The following is an 18,478-nucleotide window of genomic DNA, read 5'->3' on the forward strand; positions in this document are numbered from 1 at the left end:
TTTTATCAACCCTTATCCGCATCTAATGCCAGTATTGGGTGATATTCAATAAATGTTAAAATGAAAATTTGCTTTTATTTATTGTGGACCCCTGCCCCCCTAACAATTAAACTCGGTACCTCCAGCATGGTAGCCGAATGCGCTGACTATTATATAAAAGGGGAATATGAAAACTTATTTCAAAATTATTCATTCAAAGCAATAATAAAAATATAAAAAACGTCGGTTTTTATATTTTACTGATTTATTTTCACTACTATCCCCGGATTTTTATAATTACTAGTCCGTTTACGATTTCGTAGTCTATGGTATGCATCTTTCGATTTAGTCTATGCCCACGTGATCTATGGAATCAGTTACCTAGTATTCAAAATTCGAACTGTCAAACTGTCAAAAAATAGCAAGTCAAACTTTTACTGGAATTCTTACTTTAGAAGTATTATAGAGAGCTTTAATAGCTGTGTTTTGTTGATTGAATACAAATAAAAAAATAATTGAAAATGTTCGCACGTTTAAAAAGTCACGCGGAAGCCATCGAAGGCGAAATACAAGTCTTGGAGAGAAGCCTCGATCAAAAGACTAAATCGATATTTTCAATCGTTAGTTCGGAAGTCTCGCAGAACACTGTCGACTATATGAAGAGGCTGATATCCGATCTGGAGGATATGGACAAGACGATGTCTAGAATGGTGTCGGAAGCGAGACACATCAACCTGAACGGGCGGAACGAATTCGAGCACTCGGAGCAAGACGTCCGCGCCATGGGCGAGCAGCTCGACAAGATGGAGGACCACTTGGTCGATTTCGGATTCGTAAAGAACAACAGCTTCCGGCGGGAAACGGATGAAAAAGACGGATGTGTTGAAGACTCTTCCGACTTAGAAGATTCGTCATATTAATTTAACCTTTCCTTTCCGGTGATATGAAATTAGTACACATTACGAAAACTTTTACGCATTGAAGGAAGAAAAAAATTGTACAATACGATCTAACATATCCTGGGTATACTAGCAAAAAAGGCTAACTCTAAAATCCCTGTTATTTAAAGCTTTTAGCCTGAATAAAATACCCGCTATTAAACTTAACGTTACATTAACTTTTAAAACCACATATCGCTCACTCCTTTCAACAACGTCATATATCAAAAATCGACAATTTTCAGTTGTGCATGTTTTCGGAATGCCCAGAAAATGTACTATATCCCAGCAAAAGCGGCATATTTTTAACTTAATATTTACCCGCTACAGGGCAGAAGGTGTTGTTTTTGCATTTTGAAGAAAAGGTATTGTTTAATTTTTTTTTTAAATATACTAAATATTTTTCAAATGGAGAAAAAAAACTTTTACAAAAAAACAGGTTTTACCTAAAAAGATCTGTTGCACGGTAAAAAGTTCAATAAGTGGCTTGATATTTATTTTAAATACATTTCATTATATTCTTAAACTTTAAAAACGATCTCATGAAAATTCAAGTTATTTGATAAATGACGTTATTAAAAGGAGTGAGCGATATATATGACATTTCAAACTGCTTAGTGTATTTTGCCAGTATGGCGCAGTATGGAAAAGGACCCTAATTATACTCTGGCATCTCCCGCTCTCTACCAACAGTATGGAAAAGGACCCTAATTATACTCTGGCAGTCTGCCGCCCGACCCTCAGTATACTAATCACAAGTAGCCGCAACACCCAATTCCCATCTGTACAATGTTTGCAGGCGTCTCTCGCGCTCTACCTAAAGTAAGCAAATAGAACGCTCGCAAGCGTCTCCCGCTCTCTACCGACAGTATGGAAAAGGACCCTAATTATACTCTGGCAGTCTGCCGCCCGACCCTCAGTATACTAATCACAAGTAGCCGCAACACCCAATTCCCATCTGTACAATGTTTGCAGGCGTCTCTCGCGCTCTACCTAAAGTAAGCAAATAGAACGCTCGCAAGCGTCTCCCGCTCTCTACCAACAGTATGGAAAAGACGCTTTAAGCGTTTCCCGCAAACAATGTGACAATCCCTCTCTGGTCTCAATCCTGCGGATTGGTCTGTAGCAGCAGATGACATCTCTTTCGCCATTCTCGCCTATTTTGGAAAGTCTTCTTCAGCTCCTCATACGTGGAGCAGCCCATGTCTTGGTATAAGTCGCTCAGGTGGGCGTCCTCTGGCGTGTATTCCCTCTATTATTTGGTGCAGGAAACCCTCTTGTCTCAGCACGTGGCCGATCGATTCGGCGCGTCTTTTGGAGATAGTCTCGAGTAGGTGCTTCCTTTCTTTGATCAATCGTAGTACCTTGTCATTGGAGATGTGGAATATTAATTGATATTGTAACAGACGTCGCTGTTTGTTAATAAAAATACTTAAGGTTTGTATCACAAGGTTTATTTCACAACACCAGCGCAATACAATTTTATATACGATCTACACTGATCTCGATACGGGGAGGGAGTGCGGGTTGCCAACGGTTGTTTTCTAATACACACGCTCCAGGCAGCCTCGCGGGCATCCATTGGCTGACATCATTCCCCACTCCTTGACATCAATATTGCCATGTTACAATATTATTTAAAAATATAGTATATCGCATACTTTTATACAGATGGGTATTTGGTTTGCGGTTACTTGTGATTACTATTGTCCGCCTGCGTAGTGTAATGGTCAGCACGCTCGGCTACCGTTCTGGGGGTCCCGGGCTCGATTCCCAGGGGGGGTCAAATAAATATAAGTGATTTTTTCACTGTAATATTTACTAAAAAATATTACCTTGGACTGGTACCTGAAGCGGAGGGCTGATCACCTTTCCTTCATGTGTAAACGATCAAGATAACACTGCGTTTATATGAAGCGGTGCCCTATGCACCATTGGGGTGCGGATAAGGGTTTTTTTATTATTATTATATTTATTTTTAATGTTAATTAAGGACTTTCACTGTCTTAAAATTGTGTATTGATAAAAATAAGTTAATAAATGACCTATTATAAATAAAATCTACATTATTTATTATATATCTGTTTATTTTACTACTTTTAATTTATTTAAATCATCACATGCAACATCAAGTGAACACAGCGATTCATGCCTGTGTAGGCGTCTAGCTACACTACCAAGTTGGCACCACTGAAAAATACAAATTCGCCACGGAGATTCCCAAACGAATTCAACAAAAGTGGCCAACCGAAGAGAAGAGGCCGAGATTCGCCTGCATCGTTTGGTTCTAAAGGACGTGTAACTAGCTTCACATTTTAATTAAAAATGTCATTAATTAGATTAAATATTAACCTTTTAACTGCGTCAACTTTGTTCCTGAGAGACGCCCGTACGCGGCGGTATTTAGCCGTTTTTAAAATGATTACTTTTATCATGTATTTAGTTAAGAAACGATTTATTTTCCTAAACAAAAACGTTCAATGGGATTCATTGTGCCTTTTTGGTACTCTATAATACACTTGTGTCACATTATTCTTGAAATATATCGTAATATAAACAAATAAGATCGTAACATAAATAAATCACAGTACGCATCGTGTGTCACTCTTACCCACTGGCGATGCGTAGCGTCGAGAGTGAGACAGATATGGGGCATGATTATGGCGCGGACTAATTACCGACCGCAAGAAAAATCAGGGATCTGTTATTTTATTTATCCTTGCGATGCTACAAATTATTAGTCAGATATTTCAACAGATGTCATAAGGCCAAGGATTGACGTATTATTTTATCCAAAGTTCCACACCATGAAAAAATCCCTCCAAGTTGAACTGAGGTTCGAAACTTGGACCTAAGTGAAAACACATACGGTTATGTCAGCCACGTATGGGGCATGTTTTATTAAAACACATACGGTTATGCGAGCCGCGTGGATAGAGTTAATAGTTAATATCAATAGTAATTGAAGTGTAAGAACTTATATAAAAAAACGATCTGTAAGTAAGAATTCTTTAAATATCCTTTTCTGGCTTCCCATTTTAATAACACACACATATGAGGTGACCAAACCTGGTTTTAGCCTGAGGGATAAAATTAAAATGAATATACCAGGAAAAAACCAAAGTAGAGGACATCATGGATCGCGTGGCAGAACTCAAATGGCAGTGGGCAGGACATATTGCAAGACAGGACCCCAAGAATTCTACTATGGAGACCTTGGGAGAGCAAAAGAGGTGTCGGAAGACCCAAAAGAGATGGTCTGATGACATATTTGCTGTGGGGAGCAGAAACTGGCTGCAAGCAGCAACCGACCGGAGGAAATGGAAAGAAGGGGAAGAGGCCTATATCCAGCAGTGGAGGTCAGAGGGTTCATGAAGAGGAAAATGCAACTCCAATGTGCCTAAATATCTTGTTGAAAACCTCATATACCTTTTTGATCATGGTCTGTGTACTTCTTAGGAGAGAACACCTTCCATTCCTCCACATAACACATCATCCTTCAGCCATTCCTGCACTGGAGTAGCCCGCATCTCCACACCAAGAGTGCGCCTTCTCTGCACACCTTCAGGAGACTATCTACCCTCGGAGCCCTAACTGTCCATCATATCATTCTTACCAGATATCTTGTAGTACCTTTCTGTACAACTCAGAAGAGAACACCTTCCATTCCTCCACATAACACATCATCCTTCAGCCATTCCTGCACTGGAGTAGCCCGCATCTCCACACCAAGAGTGCGCCTTCTCTGCACACCTTCAGGAGACTATCTATCCTCGGAGCCCTAACTGTCCATCATATCATTCTTACCAGATATCTTGTAGTACCTTTCTGTACAACTCAGAAGAGAACACCTTCCATTCCTACACATTACACATCATCCTTCAGCCATTCCTGCACTGGAGTAGCCCGCATCTCCACACCAAGAGTGCGCCTTCTCTGCACACCTTCAGGAGACTATCTACCCTCGGAGCCCTAACTGTCCATCATATCATTCTTACCAGATATCTTGTAGTACCTTTCTGTACAACTCAGAAGAGAACACCTTCCATTCCTCCACATAACACATCATCCTTCAGCCATTCCTGCACTGGAGTAGCCCGCATCTCCACACCAAGAGTGCGCCTTCTCTGCACACCTTCAGGAGACTATTTTTAAAATTAAACCCTTATCCGCACCCCAATGGTGCATAGGGCACTGCGTCATATAAACGCAGTGTTATCTTGATGGTTTACACATGAAGGAAAGGTGATCAGCCCTCCGCTTCAGGTACCAGTCCAGGGTAATATTGAATAAATATTACAGTGAAAAAATCACTTATATTTATTTTACCCCCCTTGGGAATCGAACCCGGGACCTCCAGAACGGTAGCCGAGCGTGCTGACCATTACACTACGGAGGCGGACAAAAGGAGACTATACATCCTCGGAACCCTAACTGTGCATCATTTAATTCTTCTTCAATTTCCCGTACCTCTCCTCCCTAACTCTTTACCTGACCAAACTTCCTCTGCCTTCCTTGCTTTCATCAATTTGTTCATTTAACATATCGCTCACTCCTTTCAACAATGTCATATATCATAAATCGTAAATTTTCATTTGTGCTTGTTTTCGGAATGCCCAGAAGATGTACTATATCCCAGCAAAAGCGCCATATTTTTAACTTAATATTTACCCGCTACAGGACAGAAAGTGTTGTTCTTGCATTTTGAAGAAAAGGTATTGTTTGATTATTTTTTTAAATATACTAAATATTTTTCAAATGGAGACAAAACCTTAAGGTTTTACCTAAAAAGATCTGCTGCACAGTAAAAAGTTCAATAAGTGGCTTGATGTTTATTTTTAATACATTTCATTATATTTTTAAACTTTAAAAACAATCTGAAAAATCAAGTTTATAAGCGAATACCACAGCACTGCTGTGGACTAAAGAAAAACTTCGAAAAGAAAAGAAACACAATACATATCATGATATTTTAATATAAACCGAATTACAGAAATACAAGTGTGTGTTATCCTAGTGGCTAGCCCAGTTTGGGGATGCTGTCACCCGCGATGATGTCCTTCCCCGAGTTGTGCAGCAACAGGGCCGTCTGCTTGACGCCCTCGGCCCACAGGTCCATGGCGACGGCCAGCTCGCCCACGGACTCGCGCTCCAGCGCTCGCGGCCTCACCCACTGGATCAGGACGTCGCGGGCCACCTGGCAACACAAATTGGAACTTCAACTCATCGGTATCTAATTGTTGGGTAATATATCCAAAATAAAACAAGGTTTGTTGGATTGGATTCTACATTTATTTATGTATATGTTAATACGTGACGCGTTTCCTCTTCTTAGGACATTATCAAACACTGCTGTTTTAATAATGCAGCGTTTTGATAAATAGTGAAATAAGGAAGGAATGCAAAGCTGGGATAAGCATTATCGATAAAATTAAGAAAGGTGCGTTGAGATGGTTTGGACATGTAGAACGAATGAGTGAGGAAAGAACGGTAAAACAAATTTATGAGGCGAATGTTAGCGGGAAAAGAAGCAGAGGAAGACCGAGAAAAACATGGCACGATCAGGTGTGCCAAATACTTGAAAGTGGTCAGGTTAGGAGTCGTAACAATCGGCGGGTATGTATGAGGAGATGCATGAACGTGGAAGAGGCGAAGAATGTTTGCAAGGACAGAGAGGTGTGGCGCTCTATTCTCTCTGCCTACCCCCGCGGAGAAGCGGCGTGATGGTTAGTTAGTTAGTTAGTTTTGATAGCAGTGTTTGATAATGTCCTAAGAAGAGGAAACGCATCACGTATTAATATATCGCTCACTCCTTTCAAGAACGTCATAAATCAAAAATCTTTTCAGGAGAACGTTATTAAAGTTTAAAAATATAAAACAATATATTAAAAATAAATATCAAGCCACTTATTGAACTTTTTACTGTGCAACACATATTTTTAGGTAAAACTTGAAGGTTTTTTCTCCATTTGAAAAATATTTTATATGTTTAAAAAAATAATTAAACAATACCTTTTCTTCAAAATGCAAAAACAACAGTTTTTGTCCTGTAGCGGGTAAATATTAAGTTAAAAATATGCCTCTTTTGCTGGGATATAGTACATTTTCTGGGCATTCTGAAAACATGCACAACTGAAAATTGTCCATTTTTGATTTATGACGTTCTTGAAAGGAGTGAGCGATATATGTACATAAATAAATGTGGAATTCAATCAAACAAATCTTGTTTGATTCTGGACATATCCCAAATATGGGAGATATGATACGAACTATGCGGGATACAATGTTCTTTTGGTGGTTTTGTATACATTAAGGAAAAAATGTGCGATATGCTCCGCGGGCCGCGGGTCGGCCACCCGTGCTGTAGGTCCTTCCGTCCTGTACAACGTCACCTAGGCCTAGCGCTGAGTAAGACCTACCTGGTCGATGGCCCCCTTGACCAGCTTTTGGGCCAGCGCCTTCATCACGAGGAGCTCCACTTCCTCCTCGGGCAGATTGGTCTTCTCCGCTATCTCCGTGAAGGTCAACCGTCTCTTCCAAGGCAGCTTTTCAAACGCCATCTGAAAAGCGTCAATATATATATTTTTTTCATTAATTTAAATTCTTTTGCATTTCACAATATAAAATAAATACAAGTACAAAAAAAATATATATTATATCGCTCACTCCTTTCAAGAACGTCATATATAAAAAATTGTGGATTTTCAGTTGCGCATGTTTTCGGAATGCCCAGAAAATGTACTATATCCCAGCAAAAGCGGCATATTTTTAACTTAATATTCACCGGCTACAGGGCAGAAAGTGTTGTTTTTGAATTTTTGAATAAAAGGTATTGTTTAATTATTTTTTTAAATATACTAAATATTTTTCAAATGGAGAAAAAACCTTCAGGTTTTACCTAAACAGATCTGTTGCATAGTAAAAAGTTCAATAAGTGGCTTGATATTTATTTTTAATATATTGTGTTATATTTTTAACATTAAAAACGTTTTCCTGAAAAATCAAGTTTTTTGATTTATGACGTTCTTGAAAGGAGTGAGCGATATGTTAATTATTGAAAAAATAATTGATTCAATTCGAAATTGAGTATATATCCAGCTAGACCCGGGTTCTTCCCTATCTCCGACTCTCTCTCATTCTCTCTCACCTCCATGAGGCAGAGCAGGCTGAGCTTCCGCCTCAAGCCCGGCTCGTGCGCGGCCAGGTCGGCCACCGAGGCCCAGCCGGGGCGCAGCTTCCCGAAGGCGGCCACGTTGCCCCGGTTCACGGCGCGCAGCACGTCCACCAGCCACGCCTTCTCCGTGCCCTGGAGGCTCTCCACTATCGGGTGCGATAACTGCACACGGACAAAAGTCAAGTCTTGATAATGAATACTTTAATTATGATAACATACATATTTTCATGAAATGAACTGAGGTTAGAGCCTATATATTTACTTATTTTCACCAATTCTACCCAGTTATAGCAAATAAAAACCTATCAGCGGAAGCTAAACTGGCATTGCACAACGGAGTCCTGGTTTCAACTCTAATGTATGGAAGTGAAACATGGAGTTGGCAAACGAAGGATGAAAGTAGACTGAATGCAGTCGAAATGCCATCTCTCAGAAGAATGTGCGACAAAACGATGCATGATAAATGTGCGAATAGTGAAATAAGGAAGGAATGACCTGAGATAAGCATTATCCATAAAATTAAGAAAGGTGTGTTGAGATGGTTCGGACATGTGGAACGAATGAGTGAGGAAAGAACGGTAAAACAAATTTATGAGGCGAATGTTAGTGGGAAAAGAAGCAGAGGAAGACCAAGAAAAACATGGCACCATCAGGTATGCCAAATACTTGAAAGTGGTCAAGTTAGGAGTCGTAACAATCGGCGGGTATGTATGAGGAGATGCATGAACGTGGAAGAGGCGAAGAATGTATGCAAGGACAGAGTAGTGTGGCGTTCTATTCTCTCTGCCTACCCCTGTGATGGTTAGTTAGTTAGTTACCAATTCTACCCATTATTGGCAACCTTCTTCATTCTGTGCCACTCGTAACGGAGATCGGCGATCATCATGGCTATCTTCGCTTTAGATGCTGCAGCTCGGAACAGAGATAAGGTAGTTCTGCCAAACCATTGCCATAGGTTTTTCAGCCATGATGTCTTTGGGCGTCCTTGAGTTCTTCGCCCCCCAATCTTTCCTTGTATGATAAGGTGGAGAAAAGGATATTTTCATTTCTTATGACTTGTCCGACTCCGTAGTGTAATGGTCAGCACGCTCGGCTACCGTTCTGGAGGTCCCAGGTTCGATTCCCAAGGGGGGTAAAATAAATATAAGTGATTGTTTCACTGTCATATTTATTCAATATTACCCTGGACTGGTACCTGAAGCGGAGGGCTGATCACCTTTCCTTCATGTGTAAACGATCAAGATAACACTGTGTTTATATGACACAGTGCCCTATGCACCATTGGGGTGCAGATAAGGGTTTTATTATTTTATTATTATTATGACTTGTCCGAAGTACATCAGCTTTACATCACCTAACCGCGACAACCACACTACTCAAATTCTTGAAAGTTCTATTATGAACCAATTTTGAAACATTGTTCTTTAATCACTAGAACTTCACTAGAGACACCTATTGGTGAGATGAAAAGAAGCTTTTTATTAGCATGTGAGGTCCGAATCCTGGATAATAATCACACACATGAGAAACGCCAGAAAATATCATTTTCTTTTATTATTATTTTAGCTTATAATTTGACCAGTTAATTGATTTACAACATTTTGAGTGTGTCCAAATACTTGTCCACAAATCTGGATTATCTCCAATTATAGGAGTTTGAAAATGCCATAACTAGGCGAAACAATCGTCACAAAATGGACAGTAAAATACAACTTAGTAGACTCAAAAAAATCAGTGTTTGATTTAGCATTGCGTTGTGTGGCAGTGTCTGATGGGAAGCTCACCAGCTCTCCGAGGTTGTAGATGTCCTCGGCCAGCAGCGCGGCCACTCCGAGGAAGAAGGCGTGCTGGGCCTTCTGCGCGGGGCTGCTGTGCTCCTCCCCGGCGCAGCCCAGCTGGCGCAGGGCCGCCCGGTAGTACAGCGCGTGCTGGCCTTGCAGTCTGCAAGAGAGTGACATGTTTGACACATTCAATGTGTATAAAATAATGATTAAAGAAAACACTTCGTTTTTTACCACTTGAGTTTTATTATAGACTACATGTTTCAGAAGTTAAACTTCCATCATTCAGGTCTGTGTAATAACTAAAATATAAAATATAAAATTGTTCTAACAAAGGAAAAATGGAAAGCAAAGGTGAAGAATTTTGAAACAATATATTATTTAATAAATTATTATTAGAATTTAGGTTTTTTTGGATTTCACGGATTTCAAATCCTTCCTTTTTGTGTATATGTATAACATTTTAGACATTTCGGTGTAGAGAATTTTGTCCAGTCTGACGATGTCAGCTACGACGAAACCCAGTTGCTGATCAAGTAAAATTCATATGGAAAAAATTACATAGTTGTTATTTTATTCTATAATGTCATACAGAAAAACTTATTATTGTGTCGGGTTGTGGTCCCGCGGTTAGTGTCGCGGACTCTTGAGTCAGAGTTTCTCGGGTGGGTCCGACTTTACCACAATTTGATACCTATTTTTCACAAATATTTCTATTTTAATTTAAAGAATAATTCAAAATTTAATTGGGCGTTGTCCTAGTACAAGTAAGAAGTACCAACCCAGCATAACACCTAACCGTTCGCTATGTGAGTACCTACCTGTAGTATTGTGAAGCGAGCTGATAGTATCTGCCGTGCACCGTGGTGACTCCGTCGGCATCCTCCAGGGAGTTCTCCAGCTCCTCGATGATCCGCTTGGTGTTGACGAGGTCCTGAAGGTCTTCCAGATATATCTGGCCTTGAAGTACCTGCTCGGGAGACAAATTGCGGGTTAACCTTATAACTGCGTCAACTTTGTTCCTGAAAGACGCCCGTACGCGGCGGTATTTAGCCGTTTTTAAAATGATTACTTTTATCATGTATTTAGTTAAGAAACGATTTATTTTCCTAAACAAAAACGTTCAATGGGATTCATTGTGCCTATAATATAATACACTTGTGTATTATATTATAGTATAATATAATACATTGCCTCTATAATACACTAACTCACGACCAGTCACTAGCGGCCACCCGTTTACCCGCACACACCTATAATATAATATAATACATTGCCTCTATAATACACTTGTGTCACATTATTCTTGAAATATATCGTGATATAAACAAATAAGATCGTAACATAAATAAATCAAAGCGCGCATCGTGTGTCACTCTTACCCACTGGCGATGCGTAGCGTCGAGAGTGAGACAGATATGGGGCATGATTATGGCGCGGACTAATTACCGACCGCAAGAAAAATCAGGGATCTGTTATTTTATTTATCCTTGCGATGTTACAAATTATTAGTCAGATATTTCAACAGATGTCATAAGGCCAAGGATTGACGTATTATTTTATCCAAAGTTCCACACCATGAAATAATCCCTCCAAGTTGAACTGAGGTTCGAAACTTGGACCTAAGTGAAAACACATACGGTTATGTCAGCCGCGTGTGGGGAATGTTTTGTAAAAACACATACGGTTATGTCAGCCGCGTGTGGGGAATGTTTTGTAAAAACACAAACGGTTATGCGAGCCGCGTGGATAGAGTTAATCTTCCCCTCCCGGTGATATGTACTTACTATAAATCGTCCATTTAAATGAGAATATCAATATAAAATATAGTAGAGACGGGCTCATGTATTTTTTAAATATTTATTTTTTTATTTATTGAACGGGTAATGCCTTTAGCACAATACATATATACAGTATCTAATATAAAAATACACTAATGAATACACTAAGGGAGAAACAAAAAGTCTTAAACATAAAATAATAATAAAATAACAAACGGTAAGCACTGGTCAATACACGTCTCCTTCACACACCATCAGCGAGCAGCGAGAGAGAGTGAAACACAACGTTTACATTTATCCATTATAACATGGAGAAGAAATGCTGAGAAAGTACACACTTCAAGGTGGATAACAATGTATTAAATAAATCTATACTTTCAAAAGCATTGGCTAACATGTGAAGCCGCGGAATGGGAGAGAACATGGCGTAGTTTGCGTTATGTACAAATACTGGGAATACAGATTTTTGCCTAGTACCTCTTGGACGCACGCTAAGCTTTATTTGATTTAGGAGATCAGGGCTGGTAAGGATTTTATATAACAGGACCAAATCAGTAATTACCCTTCTATCACTGAGATTTATTAATTTCAGCCGCTTCATTATGCAATTATAATATAATCTAACTCAACTATTATATATTTAGTTTAAAATTAATGTATCTAAGGAATTTGTGATATCGCTCACTACTTTCAAGAACGTCATAAATAAAAAAAATTGATTTTTCAGGAGAACGTTTTTTAAGTTTAAAAATATAACAAAATGTATTAAAAATAAATATCAAGCCACTTATTGAACTTTTTACTGTGCAACAGATCTTTTTAGGTAAAACCTGAAGGTTATTTCTCCATTTGAAAAATATATAGTATATTCAAAAAAATCATTAAACAATACCTTTTCTTCAAAATGCAAAAACAACACTGTCTGCCCTGTAGCGGGTAAATATTAAGTTAAAAATATGCCGCTTTTGCTGGAATATAGTACATTTTCTAGGCATTCTGAAAATGTGCACGACTGAAAATAGACGATTTTTGATTTATGACGTTCTTGAAAGGAGCGAGCGATATAAGAAAGCTTTTTATTTAGCAGAAACCCTTTTTTTAATACAACTATTTCAACATCTGGCGTTCATTTGGTAAACATTGTATTTAGGGGGTGGTTGGATAAACACTGTATTTACGAATAACACAACTCACCTTGCATAGGGCTAGAGCCTCATCGTTGGCTTTGACTTTGGACTCTATCTTTTCCAGGAAAGTGACGGCCTCTTTACGATCCGTGTATTGTTTTATAATAATGGCTACGATTTCAACCAACGCCAGGGGATTTATTCTAAAAAGAACAGAAAACCACATAAGTTAATTTTCATTGTGGCAACCCACATATATAATGTACATCGACTATGGCAACCCACACATCGACTATGGCAACTCAAATCGAGTGACATAGCGAGCTCCCTACACGAGACCAGCAACGAACGGAAGCGAGCCCGCCACACTTCGTCGCCGCCCGTCCTCAGATCGACACGTACTTCAACTGTTCTCATATTAGAGTCACGCGATTATCCTTAAGTATTTTCTTGATTGTAATTTGATAGAACTAAATAAATTTGTGTTAAAAGTAATCCGCTTTCATCTTGCTTCCCTTCTGATAAATTAAAGTGGTATTCAACTAGAAACCATATCATCAATCGTTGGATAATATATCCATAGTAAAACAAGGTTTTTGTTGGACTGAATTCTATATTTATTTATGTATATGTTAATACGTGACGCGTTTCCTCTTCTTAGGACATTATCAAACAATGACTAAAAATATTTTACTCATATACTAATATTAATTGCTATTATTAGGTCTAGTACATATAATGGTTACATATAGTGAGTAAACCGAAATGTCCGCCTCCGTAGTGTAATGGTCAGCATGCTCGGCTACCGTTCTGGAGGTCCCGGGTTGGATTCCCAAGGGGGGTAAAATAAATATAAGTGATTTTTTTCAGTCATATTTATTCAATATTACCCTGGACTGGTACCTGAAGCGGAGGGCTGATCACCTTTCCTTCATGTGTAATCGATCGAGATAACAGTGTTTATATAAAGCAGTGCCCTATGCACCATTGGGGTGCGGATAAGGCTTTTAATTAATAATTAATATCGAATGTAATATAAGCAAACTGAAGAGATAAAATAAAAAATTAATGAAAGAAAATAATGCAAATCATGACAGATTCAAACAAATGGAGGTTAGTTTTGACTCACTTGTTTTCAAATGTTACAATAAAGTTGGAATACAGCTGAATCAGATTGTCACCCTGTTGCAATTGTGCATTTTTGACGAACGTGTCCAGTTTCAGCGTCAGCTGGTGCCATAATCTGGAATAGAAGCAAAAATAACAGTGTCATCGGGGGACATGTCAAAATTTCGAAAACGATGAAGTCAAGTCGAACTTTAAATTACTTTTTGTTGTACAATTCTTCGAGCTGCGCCCAATCTCCGGCCAATTCTCTGTCGCTCGTTTGTTTCTTTGTCAGAAAATCGGCCACGTCCGGGGCGGAGAACCGTACTTGCGCCATATTCGCGAATTTAAATTAAACGAAAATAAAAACACGGAACTGTTCGCGTTGAAAAATCGGACAAGTAATGACACGAACATAGCGACAAGTCTAGGTGAGTCGCGAGTCGTTCGCGAACGAATCGGCTCATTGAATCGGGTAGCGGAGCCGCGAAGTTATTTCCAACAAACTAATCTGTATAACTTTGTCTGACTTCATAGTGTAGTGGTTTGCGCGCTAGGTTACCACGCTGGCGATCCAGGGTTCGATAAACGAGAGGGTAATATAAAATAATAGTGATTTTTTCAGTCTAATATTTATTTAATATGACCCTGAAGCGGAAGGCTGATCACATTTCCTTCATGTATTTGACGATCAAGATAACACTGGTTCTTTACGATGCAGTGCCCTCAGCACCATTGAGTACGGATAAGGGTAAAAAGGAGAATCTGTTTTTTCAAAGCCATGCAATTTAGACATTTTTTCATATACATTATTAGCTCCTCCCTCCTCAGGAACACTTCAGTCGAAGTTTATTCAATATCAAGAGGTCCACAACGTTCGAATATTCGGCTCGGGAGAAAAATCTCGAAGCCAACTCTTCCCTTGATTTCCAATGTATGTTCAACCATTGCCCTTATTTCAGAAACGAAGTTTCGAGTTTCACTTTTTATTAGGTTGAAAATGAAAATTCGTTCTGCAGACGCTCCAGTCGACTAATATCCGGATCCAAAAATTGATTGATCTTAACCGGGTCATTGAAAGATCCAAATCTCTTGTCGATACCAACGAATCTACCACAACAAGCATTTTACATAAATGGAGCAGACTTGCTTAACAACTACAAGTACGGGGTAGGTAGTTAATAAAAGAAATAAAAAAAAATAGTGAAATAAAAACTTGTAAAATTCATGTTCGTCAGGCGTTTATACAGAATGGAAAAACATCTTGAATCGTTTGTAAAATTCCTGAACGGTTAAAAACAGTTTTGAAAAAGAAATGAAATTATCACCCTTAGAACACGAGCAAATGAATATTAAATTCGAAGATTAATCTATTTGAGACATGTAATCAGAGGAGAAAAGTTCAAGCTGCTTTAATTGGTTATTTAGGGTGATATCGAGGGTCGAAGAGATGTCAAAAGAAGGCGGATCTCTTCACACTATAATATACATGAGTGTACAGGAGTATGGAGCGTCGATAAGCTGTTTCAGACTCCCCAAAACAGAGACATATTATCACAGTTGATGGTCAACGTTGGGGGGACCCGACACGACACGTAAAGAAGAAGAAGAACACCAGCAGGTACCTACTAACGCAGAGTGGTTTATTATTATTTTAGTCTATGCTCTATGTTGTCAAAATGACAGCTAATTTAGCGGCAAAGGGCCACCGTTAAAAATATCACCAGTACAAAATCTTCAATGCACTGCACATTTTTTTACGCGTATTTTACTGTTTGAAATAAAATTGCATCCCAAATTACTTTCGTTGTATTTTAAAGTCTTCAAAATGTCCGTTATTATTGAAAACAATTTAAATGAATCCGATAAAAAGCCTAAAGTAATGCATTACCTTCCTTGCAAGATCGAAGGGGAATGCGAAAAGAAATTGGTGAATGAAGAAGCCGATGTTGAGAATTATTTCACACGTTATATAAAAAAACATGACGATGGAAGTAAGTTCAACAAACGATATTTATTTATTTATTATTATGCATTTTAAAATATACATCGCTCGCTCCTTTCAAGAACGTCATAAATCAAAAAACTTGATTTTTCAGGAGAGCATTTTTAAAGTTTAAAAATAGAATACAATTTATTAAAAATAAATATCAAGCCACTTATTGAACTTTTGACTGTGCAACAGATCTCTTTTGGTAAAACCTGAAGGTTTTTTCTCCATTTAAAAAATAACTAGTTAAACAATACCTTTTCTTCAAAATGCAAAAACAACACTTACTGCCCTGTAGCGGGTAAATATTAAGTTAAAAATATGCCACTTTTGCTGGGATATAGTACATTTTCTGGGCATTCCGAAAACATGCACAACTGAAAATTGTCGATTTTTGATATATGACGTTGTTGAAAGGAGTGAGTGATTTATTTAATATGACCCTGGACTGGTACCTGAAGCGGAAGGCTGATCACATTTGCTTCGTGTTTTAACAATCAAGATAACACTGCTTCTATACAATGCAGTGCCCTCCATAATAGGAACAAAAAGAAGAACTAGACACACCGCTACATTGGCCCCATAAATTTGTTTACACTTTTATGAGCTATATATATATATATATATATATTTATATATATATATACATATATATATATATATATATATATATATATATATATATATATATATATATATATATATATTTTATTTTTACAGCTAGTACAGCGTCGCTCCGCGGGCGTCCGCTGGTTGGTTCGGAAGTCGGCGATCTCCACGTCTCTCTCGTGACGGAATCTCGTCAGCCTCTGGACATGGACACCGACCGCAAGCTGCACGTGCAGTTTGAAACGGACACGTTCACAGGGTGGAATTGGGACATGAGGCCGAGCGTCAATACGCCCCTGCAATCCGCCATGCAGTGGTTCTCAATAGCAGAAGCCGTAAGGACAAAAATTTGATTTTTTATATTTTGAAAAAATTCTAAATAAGTATTTTGAATACTTGATCACACCAAGGTCTTTCCCTTCTCCTATTAAAATGACGGTTTTGACTGTCTGAAAATTAATTTTCAGTATTTTATTCATCCGCCTCCGTAGTGTAATGGTCAGCACGCTCGGCTACCGTTCTGGAGGTCCCGGGTTCGATTCCCAAGGGGGGTAAAATAAATATAAGTGATTTTTTTCACTGTCATATTTATTCAATTTTACCCTGGACTGGTACCTGAAGCGGAGGGCTGATCACCTTTCCTTCATGTGTAAACGATCAAGATAGCACTGCGTTTATATGACGCAGTGCCCTATGCACCATTGGGGTGCGGATAAGGGTTTTAATATTTTTTATTTTATTCATTTAAATTTAAATTAAACGAAAATAAAAACACGGAACTGTTCGCGTTGAAAAATCGGACAAGTAATGACACGAACATAGCGACAAGTCTGGGTGAGTCACGAGTCGTTCGCGAACGAATTGGCTCATTGAATCGGGTAGCGGAGCCGCGAAGTTATTTCCAACAAACTAATGTAAACGATCAAGATAGCACTGCGTTTATATGACGCAGTGCCCTATGCACCATTGGGGTGCGGATAAGGGTTTTATTATTTATTATTTTATTCATTAAAATTATTTTTTTTCTCTTTTCAGCTTCACGCTCCAATATCAACCGCCATTTTAGAATAGATATGGAGTCTTTTCAACACTTATGGCACCTCTAAAAATATATTTAAAACAAAAACTCGAAAAACACTGAATGGTTTGAAAGATTTATTTGAATACATTGTATTTTTTATACCAACTAACTTACTAATCATCACGCCGCTTGCAGCAGAATAGGCGGAGAGGATAGAACGCCACATGAATATGTCTTTGCAAACAATACGATAAAGATAACACTGCGTTTATATGCAGTGCCCTATGCACCGCTGGGGTGCGGATAAGGGTTTGAAGATACAATTTAAATTTGTAATGTGTATGTAAATTATAAATAAATAGATTGAAATTGAAATATAAATTGAATTGAAAATAGCTTGAGAGTAATAGTCCTCTTTAATTTTAATTTAATTTAATTTCCCTGGAGACAGTTTGTGGACTCCATATGCTCCACCTAGGGAGCGGATATGGTTATTATATATGTAATAGTCCTTATCTCAGGCAGCTCTAAACAGCGCCTGATCCCCGTCCAATCCGGTATATTCCGGAACCAGGAGATCTGCCTTCTGCCCACACCTCATCAACCTTCTATGATTCTTCTCCGTCTTATTCCTCATTGCTGAGGGTTGTGACCCTTGCAGAAGCAATGACTCTTCTCCAGTTATCCCTTGACTGCGCTGCACGTAGCGCTCCAACCACCTTAACTCCATCGGTCCATCGTGTGGGGGATCTTCCTCTCCCTCTCTTCCCCTCCAGGCTACCCATCACAACCAGTCGTTCCAGGCTATCCTCCTTGCCACACGCAACGTGTCCAAAGTACTGGAGAATTAGTCATGCACAGACATTGGCCAGTGTCAAACCATCCAACACAGCCAGTTTATAATACTAAATATGTCTTGTAGTATTTTTTTTACAAATAAAACACTCCGTGCAACAAAAGAAATAAATAAT

The 18,478-nt window shown here is 38.7% G+C and overlaps 3 protein-coding genes across 3 annotated transcripts in view; 2 read left to right on the forward strand and 1 right to left on the reverse strand.

The window, feature by feature from the left end:
* LOC148301628 (phenoloxidase-activating factor 2-like) overlaps positions 1-17,420 on the forward strand; it is a 222,954-nt gene extending 205,534 nt beyond the window's left edge. Inside the window, exons 8-9 of the transcript XR_015838767.1 lie at positions 11,626-11,701; positions 17,369-17,420. The gene's annotated coding sequence lies outside the window, so the exon portion shown is untranslated. The remainder of the gene's footprint in view (positions 1-11,625; positions 11,702-17,368) is intronic.
* On the reverse strand, positions 5,876-14,290 carry LOC148301636 (26S proteasome non-ATPase regulatory subunit 13-like). The gene is made up of 8 exons (XM_088272949.1): positions 14,109-14,290; positions 13,910-14,023; positions 12,848-12,983; positions 10,694-10,842; positions 9,876-10,032; positions 8,065-8,253; positions 7,337-7,477; positions 5,876-6,114 (listed from the first exon to the last, which is right to left on the reverse strand). Exons 1-8 carry the CDS (start codon positions 14,222-14,224, stop codon positions 5,938-5,940), a joined length of 1,179 nt encoding a protein of 392 aa, XP_088129075.1. The 5' UTR covers positions 14,225-14,290; the 3' UTR covers positions 5,876-5,937.
* On the forward strand, positions 15,567-18,474 carry LOC148301637 (ribonuclease H2 subunit C-like). Its single transcript, XM_088272953.1, has 3 exons — positions 15,567-15,881; positions 16,598-16,821; positions 17,522-18,474. Exons 1-3 carry the CDS (start codon positions 15,716-15,718, stop codon positions 17,555-17,557), a joined length of 426 nt encoding a protein of 141 aa, XP_088129079.1. The 5' UTR covers positions 15,567-15,715; the 3' UTR covers positions 17,558-18,474.
* Positions 18,475-18,478: the final 4 nt, after the last annotated feature.

The sequence above is a fragment of the Brachycentrus maculatus genome, unplaced genomic scaffold (assembly GCF_059751285.1).
Source record: "Brachycentrus maculatus isolate JH-2025_06_01 unplaced genomic scaffold, ASM5975128v1 h1tg000534l, whole genome shotgun sequence".
Lineage (NCBI taxonomy): Eukaryota > Metazoa > Arthropoda > Insecta > Trichoptera > Brachycentridae > Brachycentrus > Brachycentrus maculatus.

Excerpts from the sequence above, each read along its gene's own strand:
- LOC148301636 (XM_088272949.1), bottom strand. The coding sequence starts at position 14,224 with ATGGCGCAAGTACGGTTCTCCGCCCCGGACGTGGCCGATTTTCTGACA. Across the intron at positions 10,033-10,693 it reads CTCGCTTCACAATACTACAG|ACTGCAAGGCCAGCACGCGC; the intron begins GTAGGTACTCAC and ends ACTCTCTTGCAG. Across the intron at positions 6,115-7,336 it reads TCAAGGGGGCCATCGACCAG|GTGGCCCGCGACGTCCTGAT; the intron begins GTAGGTCTTACT and ends TTGTGTTGCCAG.
- LOC148301637 (XM_088272953.1), top strand. The coding sequence starts at position 15,716 with ATGTCCGTTATTATTGAAAACAATTTAAATGAATCCGATAAAAAGCCT. Across the intron at positions 15,882-16,597 it reads AAAAAAACATGACGATGGAA|CTAGTACAGCGTCGCTCCGC; the intron begins GTAAGTTCAACA and ends TTATTTTTACAG. Across the intron at positions 16,822-17,521 it reads GGTTCTCAATAGCAGAAGCC|CTTCACGCTCCAATATCAAC; the intron begins GTAAGGACAAAA and ends TTCTCTTTTCAG.